The sequence below is a fragment of the Procambarus clarkii genome, chromosome 6 (genome assembly GCF_040958095.1).
Source record: "Procambarus clarkii isolate CNS0578487 chromosome 6, FALCON_Pclarkii_2.0, whole genome shotgun sequence".
In the NCBI taxonomy this organism is placed as follows: domain Eukaryota; kingdom Metazoa; phylum Arthropoda; class Malacostraca; order Decapoda; family Cambaridae; genus Procambarus; species Procambarus clarkii.
The window spans coordinates 29542024-29564183 of NC_091155.1; the positions used below are offsets into that span (position 1 = coordinate 29542024).

The 22160-nt window shown below is 41.7% G+C and overlaps 1 protein-coding gene across 3 annotated transcripts in view; it reads right to left on the reverse strand.

Annotated features, from left to right (window-relative positions):
- The window catches only part of LOC123753975 (uncharacterized), a 37791-nt gene that overhangs the window by 14217 nt on the left and 1414 nt on the right, over positions 1-22160 (reverse strand). The window contains exons 2-5 of one of the 3 annotated variants that reach the window (XM_045736024.2): positions 17415-17549; positions 12828-14319; positions 6935-7114; positions 3260-3442 (exon numbers count right to left, since the gene is read on the reverse strand). In XM_045736024.2, coding sequence (XP_045591980.1) covers positions 3260-3442; positions 6935-7114; positions 12828-14319; positions 17415-17543 — 1984 coding nt within the window. In that variant the 5' untranslated portion in view covers positions 17544-17549. Of the gene's footprint in view, positions 1-3259; positions 3446-6934; positions 7115-12827; positions 14320-17414; positions 17550-22160 lie in introns of all 3 variants that reach the window. The other 2 variants (XM_045736023.2, XM_045736025.2) reach the window with 2 other exon arrangements.

Below are 22160 nucleotides of genomic sequence, written 5' to 3' on the forward strand. Positions count from 1 at the left end.
AATACCTTCAAAGGATACCTAATCAACCAGGCTCATATGTCAAGCTGCGAGCAGCTGAACTGAACAGCCTGGTTAATCAGACCACCAACCTGGAGGCCTGGTCAGAGACCGGGCCACAGGGACATTGATCCTCAGAATCATCGACAGGTACAGGTATAGACTACAATACCTTGTGCACAATAGCACACTTTTATATAAACACACGTATGTGCTGATAATTGCATTCACACACACACACACCACTTAACAATGCAGTCTTTAAAAAGACTTTCAACAGTAAAACCATTTTATACTTCTCTCCTATATGACTTCAAAAACATCTAGAACAACCATACAGTACTTTACTGAATTTCTGCTTGAACGGAACAACTGGTCACGGACAGCCTGTCTCAGATTATTGTTTTTCAGCCCACAATTATTGTTTTGATTTGAGCAAATGATTAAGCTCGTATTTATGTATATTTTGACTCAATCCCTCGAAAAAAGAAACATTATTACTGGTATATAAAACAAAAACTGTCTACTTTTCTTTGTTTACTTGCCATTCAAAGTTAGATTAACAGATTTACTATTGGAAATACAGTAATTTAACATATTTAAGCATACTATAGTTGTAGAAAAAAAAAACATATAGCAAAATATCTAAACTTTTTTTTTAGCTTTTTAAAGAAAACCAGTTGGATGAGACCACTCATTTCTTGAATGCCAAAATGAGGCTTTACTGGGGGAGCCCTGTTTGGTGGCTCCCTGAAGCTAACTCTGAGATAGCTTCCCATACACAGTCATATCAGTCTTATGAGTTTTGTTGATTTACTGAGTACTGTACCTAGAGCTAGAACCTGGCCTTCCCCATAGAGGGAGAGAGAGCAGGGGATGGTTATGATCACCCTCACTATAAAAGCAACCAGAAAGCAGATGAATCAAAACAGAAAACTGCATGGTTCATAAAAATGAGTCACCAAAACAGTCAACAGACACAGCATGAGAATTGTTCAAAACGAAGTTGTTCACTCGAACCTGGGTATGAACCACTCTCCTAGGGTACATACACAGAGCTGCCAGCTAGTGGCGTCCTGGCAAGCTGATTCAGTTCTGATGCTGATGTGGCCATGGCCATTCTTCTTAACACATCCCACTTCTTTTTGAAGACGAATGACAGCCATCCTTTGGACATTGTCGTGCGAGGACCAGTTGTTGGAGTATCGTTCCTAACTTTGTTTTTGCTCATAGTTTGTGAACATAAGTTTATTCTATGCTACATGAGTTTAGGGCAAACCTTCCCTAAATGGTCGTTTAAAATTCCCCCTGCAAGGAGTTATTTTAAGTGTGTTTGAGAGTTCGCCCACAACAGGCCATGCCGCCAGGGGTCGAGAACCTCACCCTCGGAACTGTATGAGTCATGACTTCCAACTTTTCAGTTGAGACATCCTGTTTCTTTTATGTGGGGTGCAATCGGGGATGTGTGCTTGTCTATACAGTACTCTGCCGATGTCCTTTGCATCGATGTTTATACTTTAGGTTGCATTCGGTGTCAATTCTTCTCGAAAGCGTCCCTAGTGCTTGGGTGTCCTGCTTGGTTAGTTGTATTGAGGCCCTGGTAACTTCCCTGTGGGTCTGCAATGTGGCTCATAAAAGATCGACCTGTTGAGCTTCACTCACTACTGTACTTGTGAGTTTGAGGGAATTTTCAACTTGAGAATTTTCTGCTCCTAAATGCCACCTGTTGTTTGGGGGTTGCCCTCTGACCAGAGACATGTGACATTTGGGCTCACTATATTTTTGTTTTAACTTCAGCCTCTGTCTTTCTGTTTTTAATTTTTGTAGTGATGAGGCTCAACAGGCACATGCTGTTGCATCAGGTTTGTTTGCTAATTTGGTTTTGTGGCTAGGTATCTGAGTGGTTACTACAGAGTTGGTCCCTCGTTTTTGAGGTTCTGGTCTTAGAGGGAGGGAAATATCAGGGAAATGCGCTAAGTCATTACGACTGTATAGCACTTGGAAGGGGTCAGGATAAGGATTTGGGATGGGACAGGGGGAGGGAGGGGAAGGAATGGTGCCCAACTACTAGGATGGTCGGGGATTGAACGCCGACCTGCATGAAGCGAGACCGTTGCTCTACCGTCCAGCCCAAGTGGTCTTAAAGAGGTAAATATTAATTTCCCAGCTCCTTTTTCCTTCTGTCTCTTATATTTGCTGGACCTGTTGTCTTTTTTGCTACCCCCCCCCTTCCCTGCTCGTTCAAGGCTAAAGTGATGTTTCTGGGTTTTGGAGCTTGTGCTGCTTTTCCCATGAGAAAAATGGCAGAAGTGCCCCCAGAGAATGGGCTTGCCCTTCTCTGAGAGCACTCCTTTCAGTTTGACATTGGAGGCAGCTAAGCCATTGCTTCTCACCGGGTTTCCACAGCATACGGTTTTGTGAGGAATTTTATATTTGGATCTCTTTAGTTGGTGGTGGCACATTTCCCTTTTACTTGGCCATCTGGCTTGGATAACTTTATTTAATTGTGGAACATTTCCCTTGTTCTTGATGTCTGGTGTGAAGCTTGGCCCTAGGGATTTCATGGTGGGCATCCAGGGCAAGGGGAAACCTGAGGTGGTTATTTGGTGCCCTTCGGCCTTCTTGGACTCTACTTTCCTCTGTGGAGGATTTCATTCCACCCTGGGGGTGAATTCTCTTTTTTCTCCCTCCTTTTTGAGTGGGGTTCCTCGGATGCTCTTCCATGGGTCTGCTCCTGGGTCCCATTCAGTGTACCCAGTAGTTCCTGCTTCCCTCCGTCCATTTGGCTAGGTCGGGTTTGCAGCTCCTCCTGTGGTTCCTGGCCTTTGCTGTAGTTTGTGCCCGTCCTCTTTTGGGTTCGGGTTGGCTTCAGCTTTGTGGTTGCATTATAGTTTCCATATTTTCCTGGCTTGCAGACATTGTAACTAAGACTGGAGCCAGTTCTCGCTTTCAATGCAGGAAGGAGATGGAGAGCAAGGGTGAATGTCTAGTGTACTACAGCAGTAGTCCCATTGAGTCTTTTTTTCTGGGATCTCCTTTCTGGAGGTTTTCCCTCCAGCCCTTTAGCACTGTACAGAGGGAATCTACTGTACAGTACTTGTACATTAATTGGTGTGAAGCAAACTGGATAAATGCAGATACAAAGCTCTATTATATAAAATATACTGGTGCAATTATATTATATTTTTTGAAAACTATGCACCAATGTCTATCAAAATATAATTTAACCCCAAGAAAATGTAAGTAAAATTTTGCTACTAACCTGGTGGTCTTGAGCTAATCTTAATTAAAGGTGGAATTTGCTTCTTTGGCTTCTGTGGTGGGGATTGAGGGTCTTCATCCAAATCCTTATCATTTTCACATTGCGTATCTGTGCATACTTCTGATAACTTTTCTTGACTCACACAATAAATACCTCTCTGAGTGTTGGAGTCTCCATTGCCATCTGCTGAAAATTATGTCACTTTGGTAACATAAATACTGTACTGTACAGTGATAGCAAAATAACCAACACAAAAACATTGTACAGTATTAGTTATGGAATAAATGGAGTCCTTTATATGCAGGGGTCTCACCTTTAAAAAATTTATAATTATAATTGTGCTTAATTTTGCTCTTTTTTTTATCGAAAGCTTAGCTCTTAGCCAACATTTTAAGTTACATTTTAAATAAATTTACCATCTTCATATTTTTTGTTATTGCAAGGTTGCAATTGTTGTCCATGCCGTTGCTTGTTTTTGTGCGTTCTACTTTTTTGGTGTTTTTTCCTTCAGTAATGTGACTGATCTAGTATCCCTACTCCCTTATGCCTCTACTGAGGGAGACCAGATTTTGATCCTGGCCTCTGTTTGATGCTAATCATTTGATAGAGACTGGTGTGGTGACTGGGATTGAAGGACTCCAGGAGGGTAGCTTGGAGAGATACAGAGTGAAGCCCTCCCAGAAATGCAGGTTTCCACAAAATTCACCAATTAATTTTGGCTTGCCCCAAAGGCCCAGGAATAACATGTCATCCACTGTATTTATTTTGAACAAAATTACTATTGCAAATGCAATTGACACGGTAAAATCTCTAGGAAGAGATACAGCCTACTCCATTATCGCCTATTCTACTCATTCACATCTATGTAATCAAGAACTGCAGCCAAGAACAACAACTACAACTACTTCCAGATGTCTAGACAGTACTACCAGTCTCCTCCCTTCACGGCCCGTCACCCCACCTCACACCTGGGTCGCTGGGAGGCCACGCTCTCCCAAACAAGTAGTTCAAGTGAGCCGGTTCATAGTTAAAGAAGACATCAGCGCCCTCTGGCCGGCCGATATTCTGTATAAATAGGGCTACCAAGCTCTCCAAGATTCAGATTACTCCTGAGTGCTCTTGCTGAGCAGACCTGTTGACATACCCCGGTGTGGTAACAAGAGCTATTCAGTTTGACTCACGGTATTCCGCACCATATCTTATTTTGCACCTTAACGTAACGTAAATTTGATTGTTCATCTTGTTTGTTTTGCACAATTTGTATGAAAGCCAAGCCTGGATATTATTATATGTTTTGTAATTTGTTTAACTTCAGTTTTTGTTTTAAAGTAAAGTATTTTTAAATGTTTTTTTCCCTCTGCTTTATCCTACAGTTTGCCTCACTGTGAAGATACCTTTTGCAGTTTAACTTTTTTTTTTTTTTTTTTTTTTAATATTTTGTGACTGGCATTACAGACTGCATGACCACCAACGTTTACCGTCACACAATTAAGACTACAGGGGAAATATTCTGGTGTCAGAACATCAATGATGATATTTTGGTACAGTTGCACTTAAAAGTTTTCACTCAAATCTTACATCTTAAAAGTAATAAAAAATCTGCCAACATATGGCTACATGGATCAGTAACAAAACGAAGCTTCCTTATACAGTAGAACCTCGGTTGATGACCGTCCCTCTTTACAAATTTTTCAGGTTACGATCTCAATTTCTTCGTAAAATTTGACTCGAATGATGACCTTGGGACTTCATTACCTCGCTTAGCAACGAGTTTGTTAATACACGTATGGGTCAATCGAGTGTGTGGTTCCTGGTGGCACAGGCGAGGCACGCTTCAGTTTACCAGTGCCGCCCATCTAGTGACAATTGTGCTTTAATTTTTTGTAAGGAACTTAATTGTTTTTCTGCTTTTCTGGTTTTTGTACATAAAAGTAATTATTATATATCACACCATGGTCTCCGAAAGCATTTCAGCGGCCATCATTTGTGAAAAAGCAAGGCTATTGCATAGAGATCTTTTAAAGAAAATGCCTGGAATGAGTGATGCAGATATGAAAGCATTTAAGGCAAGCAGGAGATGGTTTGAGAAATTTAGAAAAAGAATTGGTATTAATAGTGTTGTGAGGCATGGGGAAAAACAAATGTCTATAGACAGATAGTAAGACAAACAAGCAGTGAGCCACAACCAGATCTTAGTGATTTGTCTGCAAAACATAGGAGAGAGTGTACCCCAGAAATGGCATCACTGCCTGATGGAAAGGGACTCCCCTTCCAAATACTAACACCTCTCCCCCCCCTCCCCCTTCACTGTCTTCCATACGCCAACAAGAGTCCTCAATAAAGATAAGATATACAGGTACTGTATTGTAGTACAAAATATGAGTACAGTGTACCTTCGTTTACGAATTTAATCCATTCCCAGAGATGGCTCGTAACCTGAAAATTCCTAACCCAAAACAAATTTTCCCCATAAGAAATAATGTAAATTTCATTAATCCATTCCACACTCCCAAAAATATTAACTTCAAAATACATTTCATACATAATAAACACAAATATTTTGTACTATAGTACAGTATGTAAAAGTCATAGCTTACCTTTATTGATGACTTGCTGAAAGACGGTGAGGAGGGGGGGAGGAGGAGGAGAGGTGTTAAGTGTTTGGAATGGGGAGTCCCCTTCCATTATAACATCAGGCAGTGATGACTTCTCTGGGGCTACTCTCTCTCCTACGTTTTGCCTGCATACCGCTAGGACCTGGTTGTAGCTCACTGCTCGTCCTTCTTACTAAGAACTTTTCCACAGAGACTTGTTTTCCCTGTCTTAACTTTGTCTGTAGTTAGACATCACATTGTCATTAAAAAGGTTAATGCAATGGCCTGCAACAGTTTTATCTGGGCGAGTCTTTTCAGCAAAACTTTTGCAGTTCTTCCAATACTTCACACATTTTCTTAATGAGGAAAGGACATCCTCTACTGCCTGTACTCACAACTATTTTTTTAGGTTGAATTTTACCACTGACTTTCTTGGGACCCATGGCATGATATATAATAATTACTTTTATGTTTAGAAACCAAAAGAGCTGAAAAAAATTAAATTCTTTACAAAGAATTCAAGTGCGAATGTTACCACGCGGGAGGCACTGTTAAACTGAGGTGCGATCGCCCGTTTCATCAGGAACCATGCACTCAGTCGACCCATACGTGTATCAACAAACTCAATTTTCAAGGCAGAGCTCATAAACTGAATCAAATTTTACGAAGAAAGCAAGCTTGTAACCCGAAAAATTAGTAAATAAGGGCATTCATAAGCCGAGTTCAGGTAGCAAATATGTACCACTACCAGAACTGTAGTATTATATATAAAATGTATTATGAAGTTAATATTTTTGGGAGTGAGGAACAGATTAATTCAACTTACATCAATTCTTATGGGAAAATTCGATTTGGTTTATGAACCACCTCTGGGAACGGATTAAATTCTTAAACGAAGGTACACTATACTATCATCTTTAAGTACTGTAAGCTTCAAGCCAATACAAAGGGTGTTTGCCCGATATTGCACAGAAACCAAGAATATACAATTCAAATTAAAACAATAAGGTATCTTTTCTGAGCTACCTAATAACCACAGGAACAACTATGCAATAAGAATCAACATGAATACTAGACCAACTTGTTGCATTTGAATCCTCTTCATTTTCATGGGTATTGTCGTCACTACTCTCAATGCTATCATCTTTGTCATGGTCTGCCTCACCATTTTCGTCGTCCTCCTCCTCCTCTTTGATAACCAAGTCCCCTTCTTCATCGTCAACATCATCATCTTGAATTTCAAGTTTTTCTCTGTCTCTATCTGCAAATAACAAATTAATAGCTCTGAATTTTTCTTCATGGTAAATTCAACACATTAAGATTATTAAAAAGCCATGTTTTGAGTGTACAGTATAGTATATATATTAAAAGATCTTTTCTCAGCAGGACACCTGGATGCTCTCTTAGGCAAGATCCTGCTGGCCCATGAACTGTCAGGGCACACTAACACAGTGCATTACATGAAAAATGTCTACTGGGTCATACTGGTGTAAAGACATTGGAAAATTACTCAATCCAGCCAGAATGACCTTTAACCCTTAAACTGAGCAAACTATTTCAATGCAGTGAATGAAGATTCGTAACAATTTTGTGTACAGTAATGGATGGCTAAGGGACATTAAGGTTTGTTATGGTATTAGACATGTGAAAATACAAGGTGAAAAGCAATCTGCTGATGCAAAATGTGCAGAGGAATCTGTGTCCAAATTTGAGATTGTGCAGGAAGTTTATCTCCTGAGCAAATTTATAGTGCTAATGAAATAAGCCTATACTGGCGTATGTTGGATGGTTAAACATACACCCATTAGAGTGAAAGTGATGGCTCAGCTTGATTCAAAGCAAATAAAGAAAGGCTCTGTACTCTGTTGTGCAAATGCAGCTGGCTCGCACAAATTACAGTGACTTGTTATTGACAAAAATCTAAATCAAGGTCATTTAAGGGTGTCAAGAATACTATCCCTGTGATTTATAAAGCTCAGCCTTATGGATACCTAGGGCCATTTTTCATGAATGGATTTTAGGTAATTTTGTACTCGAGGTGAAAACCATTGACTTGCCAGAGAACAGCAAAGTGGTGCTCTTTCTTGATAATAGTGCAACACAACTACGTGAAGATGAGGTAGTTAACCTTGAACTGCACAACACATCAATAGCTGTGGTGAGTAACTGTTGCAGAATTGTGCACCACAGCTATTGATGTGTTGGAGTACAGCGCAAGATTTAAAAGTCCCACGGCTACACAGGTTTCACATCAGCTTCCTCAGGGCTCTTGTAAACAGATGCCATTAAAAAAAAAACCTTGGGCAACATTCCCAGGTGTGATAACCTCAGTACTGAGTCAGCATCCAAGGCTGGTGCACGCAGCATGAGCTCACAGCACTGCTGTTCAGCTTGTGACCACAGCATTGCCTAATAAATGTAAAAATATGTAACTGGTATTATTTAGCGATGATAGTATTACAGAAAACTCGACTGATAAAAAACCAGGGTTGAATGTAATGAAACGCCATTTTCTGGGTGAATCCCGGAGGCTTCCCGGAGTTATCCATGGCTGATATGGATACCCTAACTATTTAGCATCAGTCGATGTAGGTGGAGTACTAGACCTAAAGGGGACCACGAGCCAGAACCTGGCCCCCCTCACAGAAGCACGAGGAACAATGACCCATAGAAATGCACATGTGATTTGGAGCATTCTATATCTGCCATCGACCGGGACAGGCACCCAGAAAGGTAAGCTCCACAAAATAAACCCCTATTCTGGTTAATAACAAAAATTGTCAAACGAGTGGACAGAACTCCCCCAAAAGAAAAACGAGCAAACAAGCATGACGTCACAAGAGCTGTGCCGCATGTCTGCGCAGCTCCTCCCCTCCCCAGGAGGGGGAAGGGGGAGCCCCAGACTCTTGTGCCAATGATCCTCCCCCAGTTCTAAGGCTGGATATCAAAAACACGAAAAAACTGAGACACGACCTGAGAGAACCGAACCCGTGAACAGGGAAGAAGGGAAACTGGGTCAACCCAAAGCGCATCCCCAGACACAGAAGCTGTGGCGCGCAGATAACGGCGGAGGACCGCAACCGGACATACCACACATGATGATGTGCCGACCTGACCAACTAAGCATCAACAACCGATGGACCCCTCCGGAAAGCAGCAGTCTCATTCTTCGCCAGAAAAGAGGGAGACGGCTGCAGACGAACATACCGATGACCGCGACCAAAAGAGCAAAAACCTCTATGCCGGAGAAGAGCATAAAGCTCTGCCACCTGACCCCCAGAGGCTAATGACAACAGAAAAAGAGCCTTAGCAAAACAATCCTGAACCGAAGGAACCACAACAAACCGAGAAGATAGATAGGAGAGCACTCTGTCCAAAGACCAGGACGGCTCAGGGGGGTGCATGAGCAGGCTGGAGGTGAAACAACGCACGAGACAGCTTGCGAAACGGTGTAGAAGTACTGTAACATCGATACTGAAAGCAAGCTACAGCGGCTCCGCCAGCGCCGCACGATACGAGCCAGCCTCGGAGCGTTCGGGGAAGCGACAACCCGAGTGCGTTGCAATAACCTAAACCCATCCTGCAACGAGCGTGCTGCCTGCACCCGAAGAAAATCATCATCAGTTTGGGTGAAATGAGTCACAAACAAGCAATAAAGCTCGCAGGATTCAGGGTCGAATGTGTCACTGACCCAACAGGCAGCATGACGGAGGCAAAAACTATGAGTGTTGCCCTGAGACAAGGGCACAGAGCAACCCTCAAACCCGCACAAAACGAGAGGGGACTCAGAGGTCTCCTCCGTTGGACCCGAGTGCCCCCGCAGGGTTTCTCAGGACCCCTAGACTGGGTCTGCTAAGGGTTATCCCAGGCAGGGTACTGCTAACTGGCACCCCAGACTACCAAGCAAACTGCTAAAAGCTGAACTCACAGGACGTGTCCATTCACGAGGGCGAAGCAGGGGGCACCACTATACAAAACGACCCTAATATAAAGGGGAGGGAGAACACAAGGCAGACCCCCCACCAGGCAAAAAGAAAAGAAAAACCTCGCAAGAGGACAACGTACCTGAAGAGAACAGAGCCGGCCGCTGTTAAGGTGAAAACTAGCTATGCAGTACGCCACGCCCTACCAGTGCTACAACTACCACTTACCCCAAGGCTAACAAGGGTGGAAACCCAGTACACACTCGGGGCGGCCAAACGCCAAGCACCGAAAGGCCAACAGAGGCAGACCCAAGGTGACTTGTAGAAGGGAGCCTCTAAGGCGGTACTTACAGGGCACTCGGGGAAGGTGACTGAGCACATGCAGCCCAAGTACCTGAGAATATCACTACCAGCTCACACGACCACCGTAAGAGCAGCACAGAGAAAACCGGAGCTGGAGCCACACGACTATGCACAATCCCATCAGCCGAGGAACTGAGGCGAGGATCGCCGGCGCGAAGGTCTGGGGCTCCCTCCTCTCGGGGAAGGGGGAGCTGCACAGACATGCGGCACGACTCATTTGATGTCATGCTTGTTTGGTCGTTATTCTTTTGGGAAGTTCTGTCCATTCGTTTGACGCTTTTTGTTAACTAGAATAGGGGTTTGTTTTGTGGCGCTTACCTTTCTGGGTGCCTGACCCAGTCGATGACAGATATAGAATGCTCCAAATCACATGTGCATTTCTATAGGCCATTGCTTCTTGTGCCTCTGTGAGGGGGGCCAGGTTCTGGCTTGTGGTCCTCGGTAGGCCTAGAACTCCACCCACATTGATTGATGCAAAATAGTTAGGTTATCCATATCAGTCATGGATAGTTCCAGGAAGCCGTAGGGGCTCCCCCCAGAAATGACAGGGATTCTGATAATAGGATGATTGTTCTGATAATTAGCGCTGTGCATAGTATGGTGGGAATCGTAATGCTGAGGAAGGGAGGTAGCTTTGTCTGCAGACTGTGTGTGACCACCTGTTATTGTCTAGAAACACCATATCAGCTTAGTGGTTCAGTATGGTGATCACAAATGTAGATACTTATATATAACATGAGTATATAGTGTAGTAACAGCACAAACAATATAGTGGAAGGAGGAATCTTAGTGAGGGAGGGGAGGCACGTTGGCTGACTGCATGTTGCGTCCTATGTTGCTATCTGAGCTCACCATACCAGCTTAGTTGTACAGTTATGGTGAACAAAGCGTGTAGATACTTACGTATAATGTGTGTATATAGTAATCACACCATAAACAGTATGGGTGAAGGAGGAATGATAGTGCGTCAGGCGTTGAACGAGTGAGGGAGGGAATGCAGCATCGACTCTGTGTCGTGTCCTCTGTTGCTGTCTGAACTCACCATACCAGCTTAGTTGCAAAGTTATGGTGAACAAAACATGTAGATACTTATATATAATGTCTGTATATGGTGAATAAAAGCAAAAACAGTATGGTGGGGGGAGTGTTGGTGAGTGAAGTGAGGTGAGGGAGGGAAGGTGGCATTGGCTGGCTGGTGTGTGGCAGCCACTCGTCATTGGTATGACTTACCATATGAACTTGGTGGTTTGTTATGGTGAACAAAACATGCAGATACAGTACTTATATATAACCTGTGAATATTGTGTAATAAAAGCAAAACTATTTGTTTATTGTTTTATGAACATAATAATTGAATCACTAATATGCACACCATAATTTTGAGAATAGCGATGATTCACACATTTTATTACATAAATATATTACACTACACACTATTGAATAATAATATCTTTGTGGCAATTCCCACCTGACAGCCCTGGCGGAGCTGACCGCCTCCGGCGATTGCTCTGTCAATGCCTCAATTTTGCCAGACTCCCTCGCCCTATTATAGCCCTATATTTTGGTTAATATAGGGAGCCGGTCGGCCGAGCGGACAGCACGCTGGATTTGTGATCCTGTGGTCCTGGGTTCGATCCCAGGCGCCGGCGAGAAACAATGGGCAGAGTTTCTTTCACCCTATGCCCCTGTTACCTAGCAGTAAAATAGGTACCTGGGTGTTAGTCAGCTGTCACGGGCTGCTTCCTGGGGGTGGAGGCCTGGTCGAGGACCGGGCCGCGGGGACACTAAAAAGCCCCGAAATCATCTCAAGATAACCTCAAGATAGCCAAAATATGCCACCTACAATTTTTTTCCCTGTGGTAAGGGAACACAAATGAACACTTTTATAAGAAGAAATTATATTTTTTTTTATTTTATTTCTTGCACCAGGATGTGTTGCAGGCTATAATCACAAGAGCAGCCCCAGGGGTTAAGGGCAATATGCTTGGTTCATTTTTGCAACCCAATGTAACTTTTTTTTTTTAATCCAACCCATGCACACTAGGTGCTTTGTCCCCATGTTCAAACGAATCATTTAGTTTTGAGCAATTCTTTTGTGGGTGTCAGCTGGATGTTATGATGCTTCATTTTCATGAACCATGCAGTAGTGTGTTTTATCTCGCCTTCTTTCCTTGTGAGGATGATCACAACAATCCCCTGCTCTCTGTGCTTCTATGAGGGGGTGCCAGGTTCTGGCTTTAGATTCCTGGTAGGCCAACAGAACTCCCAAGACTGATGTGATTGTATTTGAGAAGCTATCTCAGCAAGTTAGCTTCAGGGAGCAATCAAGGAACTCTTCACTTCAGAAAACCTTCAACTGACCTCGAAATATAGCATGATCGCAGTGACAATCCACCTGGCATGCATCAAAACCTACAGTCATTGACATATTTTGGTTAATATAGACATTGCAACTAGGGACTAGATTCTGGCATTAATTTATAGATCAACATCTCATCTTTCAGTTCACACTGTAAGTGTTTACAGAAGTTAATATTTTCATTAGTCATTTACTTGTAATGTTAATTAATCATTTAAGTGGATGAAGAGCAAAATTTACCATAATATCTATACCTGTACCAAGACTTAAAACTGCAACCATATAAAATTTTTGTTAATCTGGCATTATTAAAAAACAAGAGCAAATACCTTTTGAACTGAGCTCCAATGGCACTATTGGCCCTGTCTCCTGCTCTGCCACTTGCACCACAGATGCAGCAGAGTGAATGGTGACTGTCTCTGTACCTTCAGCATCATCACTACAACCAGAATCAACAAGTTGAGCAAGAGCCACACTCAGAGACACATGGTCCTCCTCGTCACTGTCATGCTGCGGTGCTGTCTCACCTTGCTCTATGGGAACCACAGCCTTGCTACTTTCACTTTGTGTACAAAATTGTTTAGTTATGCTATCCAGTAATCTACATGTGTCCTTTTCTGGTATGAGAGTATTTTTTATGTATATACTATCCCTAGAAGCTAAAGAATTTTCCAAAATATTGTTTTTAATTTGTCCTTCTGTCACTTCACTGTGTTCTTCTAGACTCTCACTGTTTTGACATATTTCTTGAAAATTACTTTTAGTACATGTATTATACTTAGGTTTTTTACAAGTGCCTGTGACCTCTCGCCCTCCCACATCTGGTAAAGGTATCTCTCTCGTCTCAGATACTTCCACACACTGAAATTGTGATTTTTCTATTTGTTGGTCACTACATAGCCTTTCTGTACTGTGATTCTCAACTCTTTCAGCACATCTTTCTATCACTTCTTCAGAGTCATCACTGTCATGTTTCTCTGCTTCAGAATCTTTAGCAGATTGAACACTTGACTTGGTTTTACTGTATGAGTGACCAAGTACATCCTCTATGTTTCTAAATGCCTCACTGGAATTATCATCTTCGGAAAAACCCTCTTCACTACCAGAATTACCGACTACTTCAACAGACTGAGAATCTGAAACATGATAGTCAGGAATTACCTCTTCAACAATTGCTTTATTAAGACACACATCGTCAGTACACAATGTTTCCTCTATTCCTCTACTCTTATCAACTACATCATTACATAAAGTACTTGAACTCATTTTTTTACAGCCTTCTTCCAAATAAGCAACACAAGGAATACCTGTTCTTTCATCATTGTCAATACACTTAGATGTATTTGCACAAATATTTTTGCAATCAATACTGGACTTATTATCTATGCATATCACTCTGTTTTCGGATTTGTATTCAGTTTCTGCATCCTCTTTCAGATTATTTTCTACAGATACAAAGGTCACTTTCTCCTTTTTTATATTCTCAGCTATTAGTAAGTCCTCCCTCACAGTCTCCCTATTTACACCTACATCTTTTACATCATCTTTTTTCTTAACCTTTCTTCTTGCATTTCCAGCCTCCTCTGGAGTGATGAGGCCTCTTTTAGTGCCCTGACATGCTTTGATTTTGGTCATACTCTTAACTTCCAGTTTATTTTGTGTTTTTTTCTCTCTCTCTTTCTTGAGAGATTTCTGAAAATTCCTCTCCTTGACATTTGATGGAACAGGTTTAGAAGACTTCTTGGGAACAGCCCAAACTCTGCGTTCGATGGTTGCTCGTCTGGATGACCTTCGTAGAATATTCCCTTCATTTTTAACAGTCTGAAAATAAATAGCTATTTAGAAATATTTGTGAGTGCTTCTGGATTCAACACATTTTAAATGCAAATCAATAATTAGAAAAATAGTTTCTGCAATTGAATGGATAACCTTAGCCATTCACAGTAGAATAATAAACCCCAGCATGTTTAAGTCTACCCATGTAGATGTAAATATTTGCTCAAACATTATACAGTATAGGATTTTGGGAACCATATAAATATCAAGGCAGTACTATTTTTTGTTGCGTCTTCTTTCTACTAAAACAAAATATTGTATTTGAAACATATAAAGTAATTATTATTTATCTACCCATAGAAGACAAGTGTTGAATATAATGAAATACAATTTCTGGGCAAGTCCGAGTGGTTCCCTGAAGCTATCTTGCTAAGAGGGCTCCCAACTACTTGGTCACATCGGCTGCAGGTTTCTTAGGCCTACTGGGAACCAGATCTAGAACCTGGGCCCCCTCAAAAGAGGAGCAGGAAGCAGATGACAGTCCATCAACTCATAGGGAATGGCATCCAGAAAGTCAGCAAACCAAAACCGGCAACTACTGGATTTAAAGTGAGACTGAAGTCTCGCAACCTGCCTAATGAACCCCCTAAACTATGTAAACAAATGATCTACTCTCTTGAAACTAATGTGTGCTTCTTCGCCCCACCTCTTCCACAAGTTTAGGGGAAGGGGTGGAGGAGGAGCCCAGGCCCTTCCAAGGCCTGAGCCCTCAGTCCTGGAGCAGATGAATACACAAGACCCCCATATGACAACCTGGAAAGGAGGGAGGGAGGGAAGAAATTAGGGAGCCATAGGGATAACTCAGAAATTGGCATTTTATTACATTCAATGCTGGTTTTCTGGGGAGAGCCCAAGAAGAAGTAGTGAAATGTGTTTGAGAGACCAAACCCCCACACTATGCAAGGAAGCTGAGGCCAGGGAACATTAACTAAATACCGGGCTGCCAAAATCCCTGCGCCTGAATTGAATATCAACCCATGACAAATCAGCAAAGACAGCCACTAAAGCAGCATACTTTCAAATACCATGGGCATGAGGGCTGACCTCAGGTTGGATAGGCTTAATGACACTACCTCTACCATTATTAATTTAATCCTTGACACTAACTTGTCAATGAGTAAATTAAAAAAAATCAAAACCAGTCCACCTGTTCTGGGGTTATTTAGGCTATAGAAAGGGATATAATTATAAACAATGTTAAGCAGCATGTATCATATATGTGAGGTACTTGTACGATTAGCTCCTTGGTGAACCAGGTAGAGGAACTAAATTATGATGTAAACAATGAGAATGAAAACCCAGCGTTCAATGTAATGAAATGTCATTTTCTGGGCGAGTCCCGGAGGCATCCCATAGCTTACCGGGTTGATATGTATGTATTAGACTGTGGCATCAGTCGATTCGATTTGAGTTCTTGCCTACCGGATTTAACACCATAAAGGTGTTTAGTTATATTTTATGTTACATACAACATGAGTCAGCCAGACAGGAATTGAGGCGCCAGACTGTCGGCCCGTAGTAATAAAAAATCACACCTCTAGAGTGTTAATGACCACAAGTTGACTAAGGGTCAGGTCATGTGAATTGACCTTGCTTCTGCTAAACTGATAATTGCAGCCAGGTAGCCGGGTGTGTATTTGAAACAAGCCACCATTTAAGGCGTGGTAGGTAGATGGCCTGGGACTATCTACTTAGTAAGCGGAGCTCTACTCCCGGTTCCCACATAAATACTCAGGGAACCGTACATACGTGAGAACAGACAGATCAGACACACAAGATTGAGCAGCCACAAGAATTAGATAGCTGGCCAGAGGCTTCAGCCGCTAGACTGGCCACCCTAGGCCAGAAGGGGGACTCTGTCTGTCAACTGTTGCTCCCCCCCTCTCTATTCAACTTGTCTCAATCCTTGGTGCGTTTGAACATTAAAGTGACTTATTTCGTGTTTTCCAAACTTAGGGTATTGTGTGATTATTAGGGGCGGACAGCCATAATGTACTCAATGTCTTGTGTGGTGACTCACATTGTATATTAATCTTGACATAGTGAACATTAAGTTAAATTGCCTGAATCATAATACTTATATTAAATATAATTGATGAATTTATTGTTTAAATTGTCTGTGTTCCCTAGACCTTGTATTTTCTGATATATTGCAAGCTGGAGTGTAGAGCACTCTGAGTTTACTGACTTAAAGAGTATGAGTACATGCTTAGAGCAGATACATTTGATACATGCTAAACTTTTGATAACAGCTTAGAGTACAGACAAGGTACATTCCTTGTTTTGTATGTACTTAGCTAGAATGGATGCTGGCAGCCCTTTCTACTACTACTTTCTTCCTTATCTACTACTCTACTAACTTCTACTCCTCTCCATGTTCTCAGTCTCTCCCTCCGCATCTTTTCAAACTTTCCCTTTCACCTGACCATACTCCTGGCTACTCCCATACTCCTCCCACCTTCCTTCTACCTCTCTAATTCCCTCACCCCATTTAATCCTTTAACTGCGCAATGTGCCTGCAGGCCTACGTTTGGGGTGCGCTACGCGCCTCCAGGTATTTGTATTTTTCACATTCCATTCAAAACTCACGTGGCTACATGGGGTTCACATCAGCTTCCTCAGGGCCATCATGCTTGTTTGCTGGTTTTCGGATTAGGAGTTCTGCTTGATAGTTCGGTTTTTGGTAGCAATTTTTAACCAGGTGGTGTTTGTTTTGGGACACTTACCTTTCTGGGTGCCTAACCCGGTCGATGGCAGACATGGAATGCTTCAAACCACATGGGGGTTTCTACAGGCCACTGCTCCTCGTGCCTCTCTGAAGGGGCCAGGTTCTGGCTCGTGGTCACCGGTAGGCAAGAACTCTAATCGAACTGATTGATGCAACGGTCTAATATATACATATCAGCCCAATAAGCTTCGGGAAACTGGAGGGGCTCTCCACAGAAACCAGGACAATTATAAAGTAATCAGAGTAACTTGGTTGGTGCTCAATGTGCACAAACTACAGGTCAGTATACTGTCCTGGAATGGTCTTCATACGCAGTTCATTAAAAATAAACAATGACAATGATGGATCTTACTTTGTTATTCCTGGTTTTGTGAGAAGCTTCCTCTTTGTGTATCTTGTTAGGTGACGGATTGCCGGTTACAAGACAGGAACGAGGTCTTGCCACACCAGTGGTTGGCGGTTCATCTACTTTATACTTCATCGTTACCTTATGAAAGGAAATACAGTTTTATAAATGGTACACAAGACCTTTAAAATGCTTCTCTACATGTTTGGAATATAGCATATGATAAAATGGGTAGAGCTGAGAGCTCAAAACAAATCATATAGGTTAGGTTAGGTAGGGTTGGTTACGTTCGGCCATATATCTACGTTAGTTTTAACTCAAATTAAAAAAAGCTTAAGTCATACGTAATGAAATGGATAGCTTTGTCATTTCATAAGAAAAAAATTAAAAAATTTATAAATTCAGAAAACTTAGCTTACTAGGCAAATTGGGCCTTGCATAGTAGGTCGAGTACTGCATTCTGGCTACTAGGTGTACACACACACACACACACACACACACGTATATATATATATATAAAACTGAAAACTCACACCCCAGAAGTGACTCGAACCCATACTGCCAGGAGCACTCTGCATCTGGCGTACAGGACACCTTAACTACTCGACCAACATGACCGGTCCTCTTTTGTCCGTACATACTTATACTTTCTTATACTTAATGAACCCCATCTTTGACACATCAGTGTCGACACGAAAGCTGCCAAATGGAGGAAGGGAGGGTGCCACGGAGCCTCTGGGGCTCACCCAGAAAATGGCGTTTCATTATATTCATTGCTGATTTTCTGTGGGGAGCCCCTTCGGGTCCCTGAAACTACATAACCAAAGATCAGAAAAAGAAGGACTTACCCAGGTGGCGGTTGCCACAAGCTTCTTAACTCAAAGGCCAAACAACTGGCTGCAACCTGTGACCCAAAGCCAAAACCTTCAAACTCCCCGCGCCCGAATATCAGCCCAAGACAAGTTGCTGAAGACGGCAGCTAAAGCAGCAAACTTCTGAATGTCATGGGCACGAGGATAGACTGCAGGCTGGCAAGACTTAATAACCCTACGGACAACCTGGTAGACCCAAACCCTGGAACAGGGAACGAGGGAAACCGGATCAACTTAAAGCGCATCCCCGGCCACAGAAACCGAGGCACGCCGGTAACTCCGAAGAGCCACAACCGGAAACAAAACATGATACACCCCCGGCCTGATCAACAAAGCATCAATGACTCAAGGACCCCTCTGGAAAGCAGCTGTCTCGTTCTTCGCCAGAGAAGGAGGAGGCTGCAACCGTACAAACCAACAACTAGGATTGAAGGAGCAGAAACCCCTGCACTGGAGAAGATCATGAAGCTCACCGACCCAACCCCTAGAGGCCATTGCCAACAGAAACAAAGCCTTGGAAAAACAATCGTGAACCGACAGGGCCAACACAAACTGAGGAGAAGACAGATATGAGAGCACCCTGTCCAAGGACCAGGACGTGGTAGGACTCTCCTACTACCTACTCTCCCGTGGTAGGACTTCAACTGAGCCAGAACCCAAAGCAACACCTGGACCAGGGAAAACAGGTACAGTTAACCCCACCTCAACCAATCCTGCCGAAAGGTGTCCACCGTGAAAGCTCCGCGGTCGGAGAAGAGCACCACATATATCAGATGTCTCAACCAAGCCGACACAAAAAGGTCCACCTCGTGAAGCCCATACGTCTGGCAAAGCCAGCTGAAGGAGTTGGCAGCAACCGTCCATTCCGTGGACAGGGGAATGAATTGAGACAGGCCTTCCGCCAGGACGTTGCACACTCCCGAATATGAACTGCACAGAAAGCCAAACCCAGAGAATCCAGCAGATGAGCCACTCGAAGCGACCAGCCCCAAAGAGGCAAGGACCAAAGAAACCCCCACGGTTCAGGCAATGAACCACCAAAGAACAGTCCAAATGGAACCGAACCCTCCGAAGTGACAGCCATACTACCGCAAACTACCGCACCGTGCTGTGATCCCGCCAGCCGGCCTGGTGAGCACTGGTCACAAAGCCACAGCTGAGATGACGCGTCTGTGAACATATGGAGTGAGGGCTTGGATAGGCGTCAAGGCACTGATCCCCGAAAAACCAGAAGAGGAAGTCGGCTACGCAGCAACCGATGCAAGGCCCCCAGAGGCTGAACCCAGTGATCGTGAGAGAGAGAGACGAAAAGGGCATTTCCGAAGGCAGCAGATAAGACGCCGAAGTCAAACCAGATCCAGCGGGTAAACAAGTATAGTGATGTTCAGACTCCAGCACAACTGCTCGAACAACCACTCGAGTCGAGTACAGTACAAGTTCTCTGAGCCACTACAAATAAACCACAAGAGATAGAGACTTTTTATTTGGATTTTTGTGTTTTCTGGATGCTAATTAACAATGTCAAAAGAAGAGAGAATTTTTCAGAATTTATTTTTTGTGAATCATGGTAATGTCAGCTATTAATTTAACAGTTGCATAGCCCAGGGGTTACAAAGAGCAATGGTCATTGGGAAAAGCCCTGTGGAACACCACTTTCCACTCCACTTCAGCCTGACATATCTTCTCTGACTATGACCAATTGTTTCCTGTTTGTCAAGTACTCCTGTACTCAATCCAGTGCCTTTCCTTTTATCCCATTCTCTAGCTTGAGTTTTGGTCTTTTGGGACGAACTGCTTCAAAAGCTTTTAGGTAATCTACCCATCCTTCCTTCTCTTGTCTTATTTTGGTGACCCTGTAAAAGAATTCAATTAAATTTGTTAATCATGATTTTTCATTCTGAAGTTGTGTTGAGCCTCTGTTACAAAATTTACTTGCCAAATGTTCTACAATCATTTCTTAGATGACATTTTCTATCCTGTTGCATAGAATACATGTTAATGACACTGGTCTATTGTTTAGTGCTTCATGTCTGTCCCTTTTCTTGAATATTGGAGTGGTGCCCAACCACTTGGATCATCTGGGATCCTGTAGGAAACAGTACAGGGAAATGAGAGGCTTTTGTCAGGGATACTATTATAAATGCAACTCAAAAGGAAGCCCCCAACAATAAATGAACTTTTTCAATAATAAATGCTGGAAAGCAGCTGACATGGTGTAATCAAGGAAGTAAAGAAGCAGAGTGCTTAAGCATGATGGCATGGAAAAATTACAGGAAATTTCAAATAACAAGAGGGTTTCCAGAGGTGACAGGAATAAGTACCTCAGAGTGAGGAAAGCAACAGTTATAAAACAAACAAGTTAGAAAACGATACACACACACACACATATAAGATATTATATATATATATATATATGTCGTACCTAGTAGCCAGAACTCACTTCTCAGCCTACTATTCAAGGCCCAAATTGCCTAATAAGCCAAGTTTTCCTGAACTAATATATTTACTATAATTTTTTTCTTATGAAATGATAAAGCAACCCTTTTCTCTATGTATGAGGTCAATTTTTTTTTATTTGAGTTAAAATTAACGTAGATATATGACCGAACCTAACCAACCCTACCTAACCTAACCTAACCAATATTTATACGTAAGGTTAGGTTAGGTAGCCATAAAAAGCTAGGTTAGGTTAGGTTAGGTAGGTTAGGTAGACGAAAAAACATTAATTCATGAAAACTTGGCTTATTAGGCAAATCGGGCCTTGAATAGTAGGCTGAGAAGTGCGTTCTGGCTATTAGGTACGACATATATATATATATATATATATATATATATATATATATATATATATATATATATATATATATATATATATATATATATATATATATATATATATATATATATATATATATATATATATATATATATATATATATATATATATATATATATATATATATATATATATATATATATATATATATATATATATATATATATATATATATATATATATATATATATATATATATATATATATATATATATATATATATATATATATATATATATATATATTATATATATATATTATATATATATATATATATATATATATATATATATATATATATATATATATATATATATATATATATATATATATATATATATATATATATATATATATATATTCAAGATTCTCAAGGGAATTGATAGGGTAGATAAAGGCAGGCTATTTAACACAAGGGGCACACACACTATGGGACACAGGTGGAAACTGAATGCCCAAATGAGCCCCATAGATATTAGAAAGAACTTTTTTAGTGTCAGAGTGGTTGACAAATGGAATGCATTAGGAAGTGATGGAGTGGAGGCTGACTCCATACATAGTTTCAAGTGTAGATATGATAAGAGCCCAGTAGGCTCAGGAACCTGTACACCTGTTGACGGTTGAGAGGCGGGACCAAAGAGCCAGAGCTCAACCCCCACAAGCACAATTAGGTGAATTAGGTGAGTACACACACATACACAGGCGGAAATCCACAGAGAAATGGAAAAGGAAGATGAACGTTTCGGTCAACACCAGACTAAAAGAAATCACAAAGAGAGAGTGGAGGCTACCACTAGAACCTGACCACAATCTCCTGGGAAAGAATTAACCAGAAAAAGGCATAGATTAGCTTAGAATGGTCAAAAGGATTTAAGCGGTAAAAATAAAAGATTTAAGAAAAAGCTTCATTGAACACAAAATATATGAATGTAATATTGTTATGAGACATTGTAACTCTCCCTATCATAGTTTTTTCTTAAACTGTTGTGCAATATTGTAACTTAAAACTGGGTCAAGTTTGTACATACCAGTTATAATATTGAG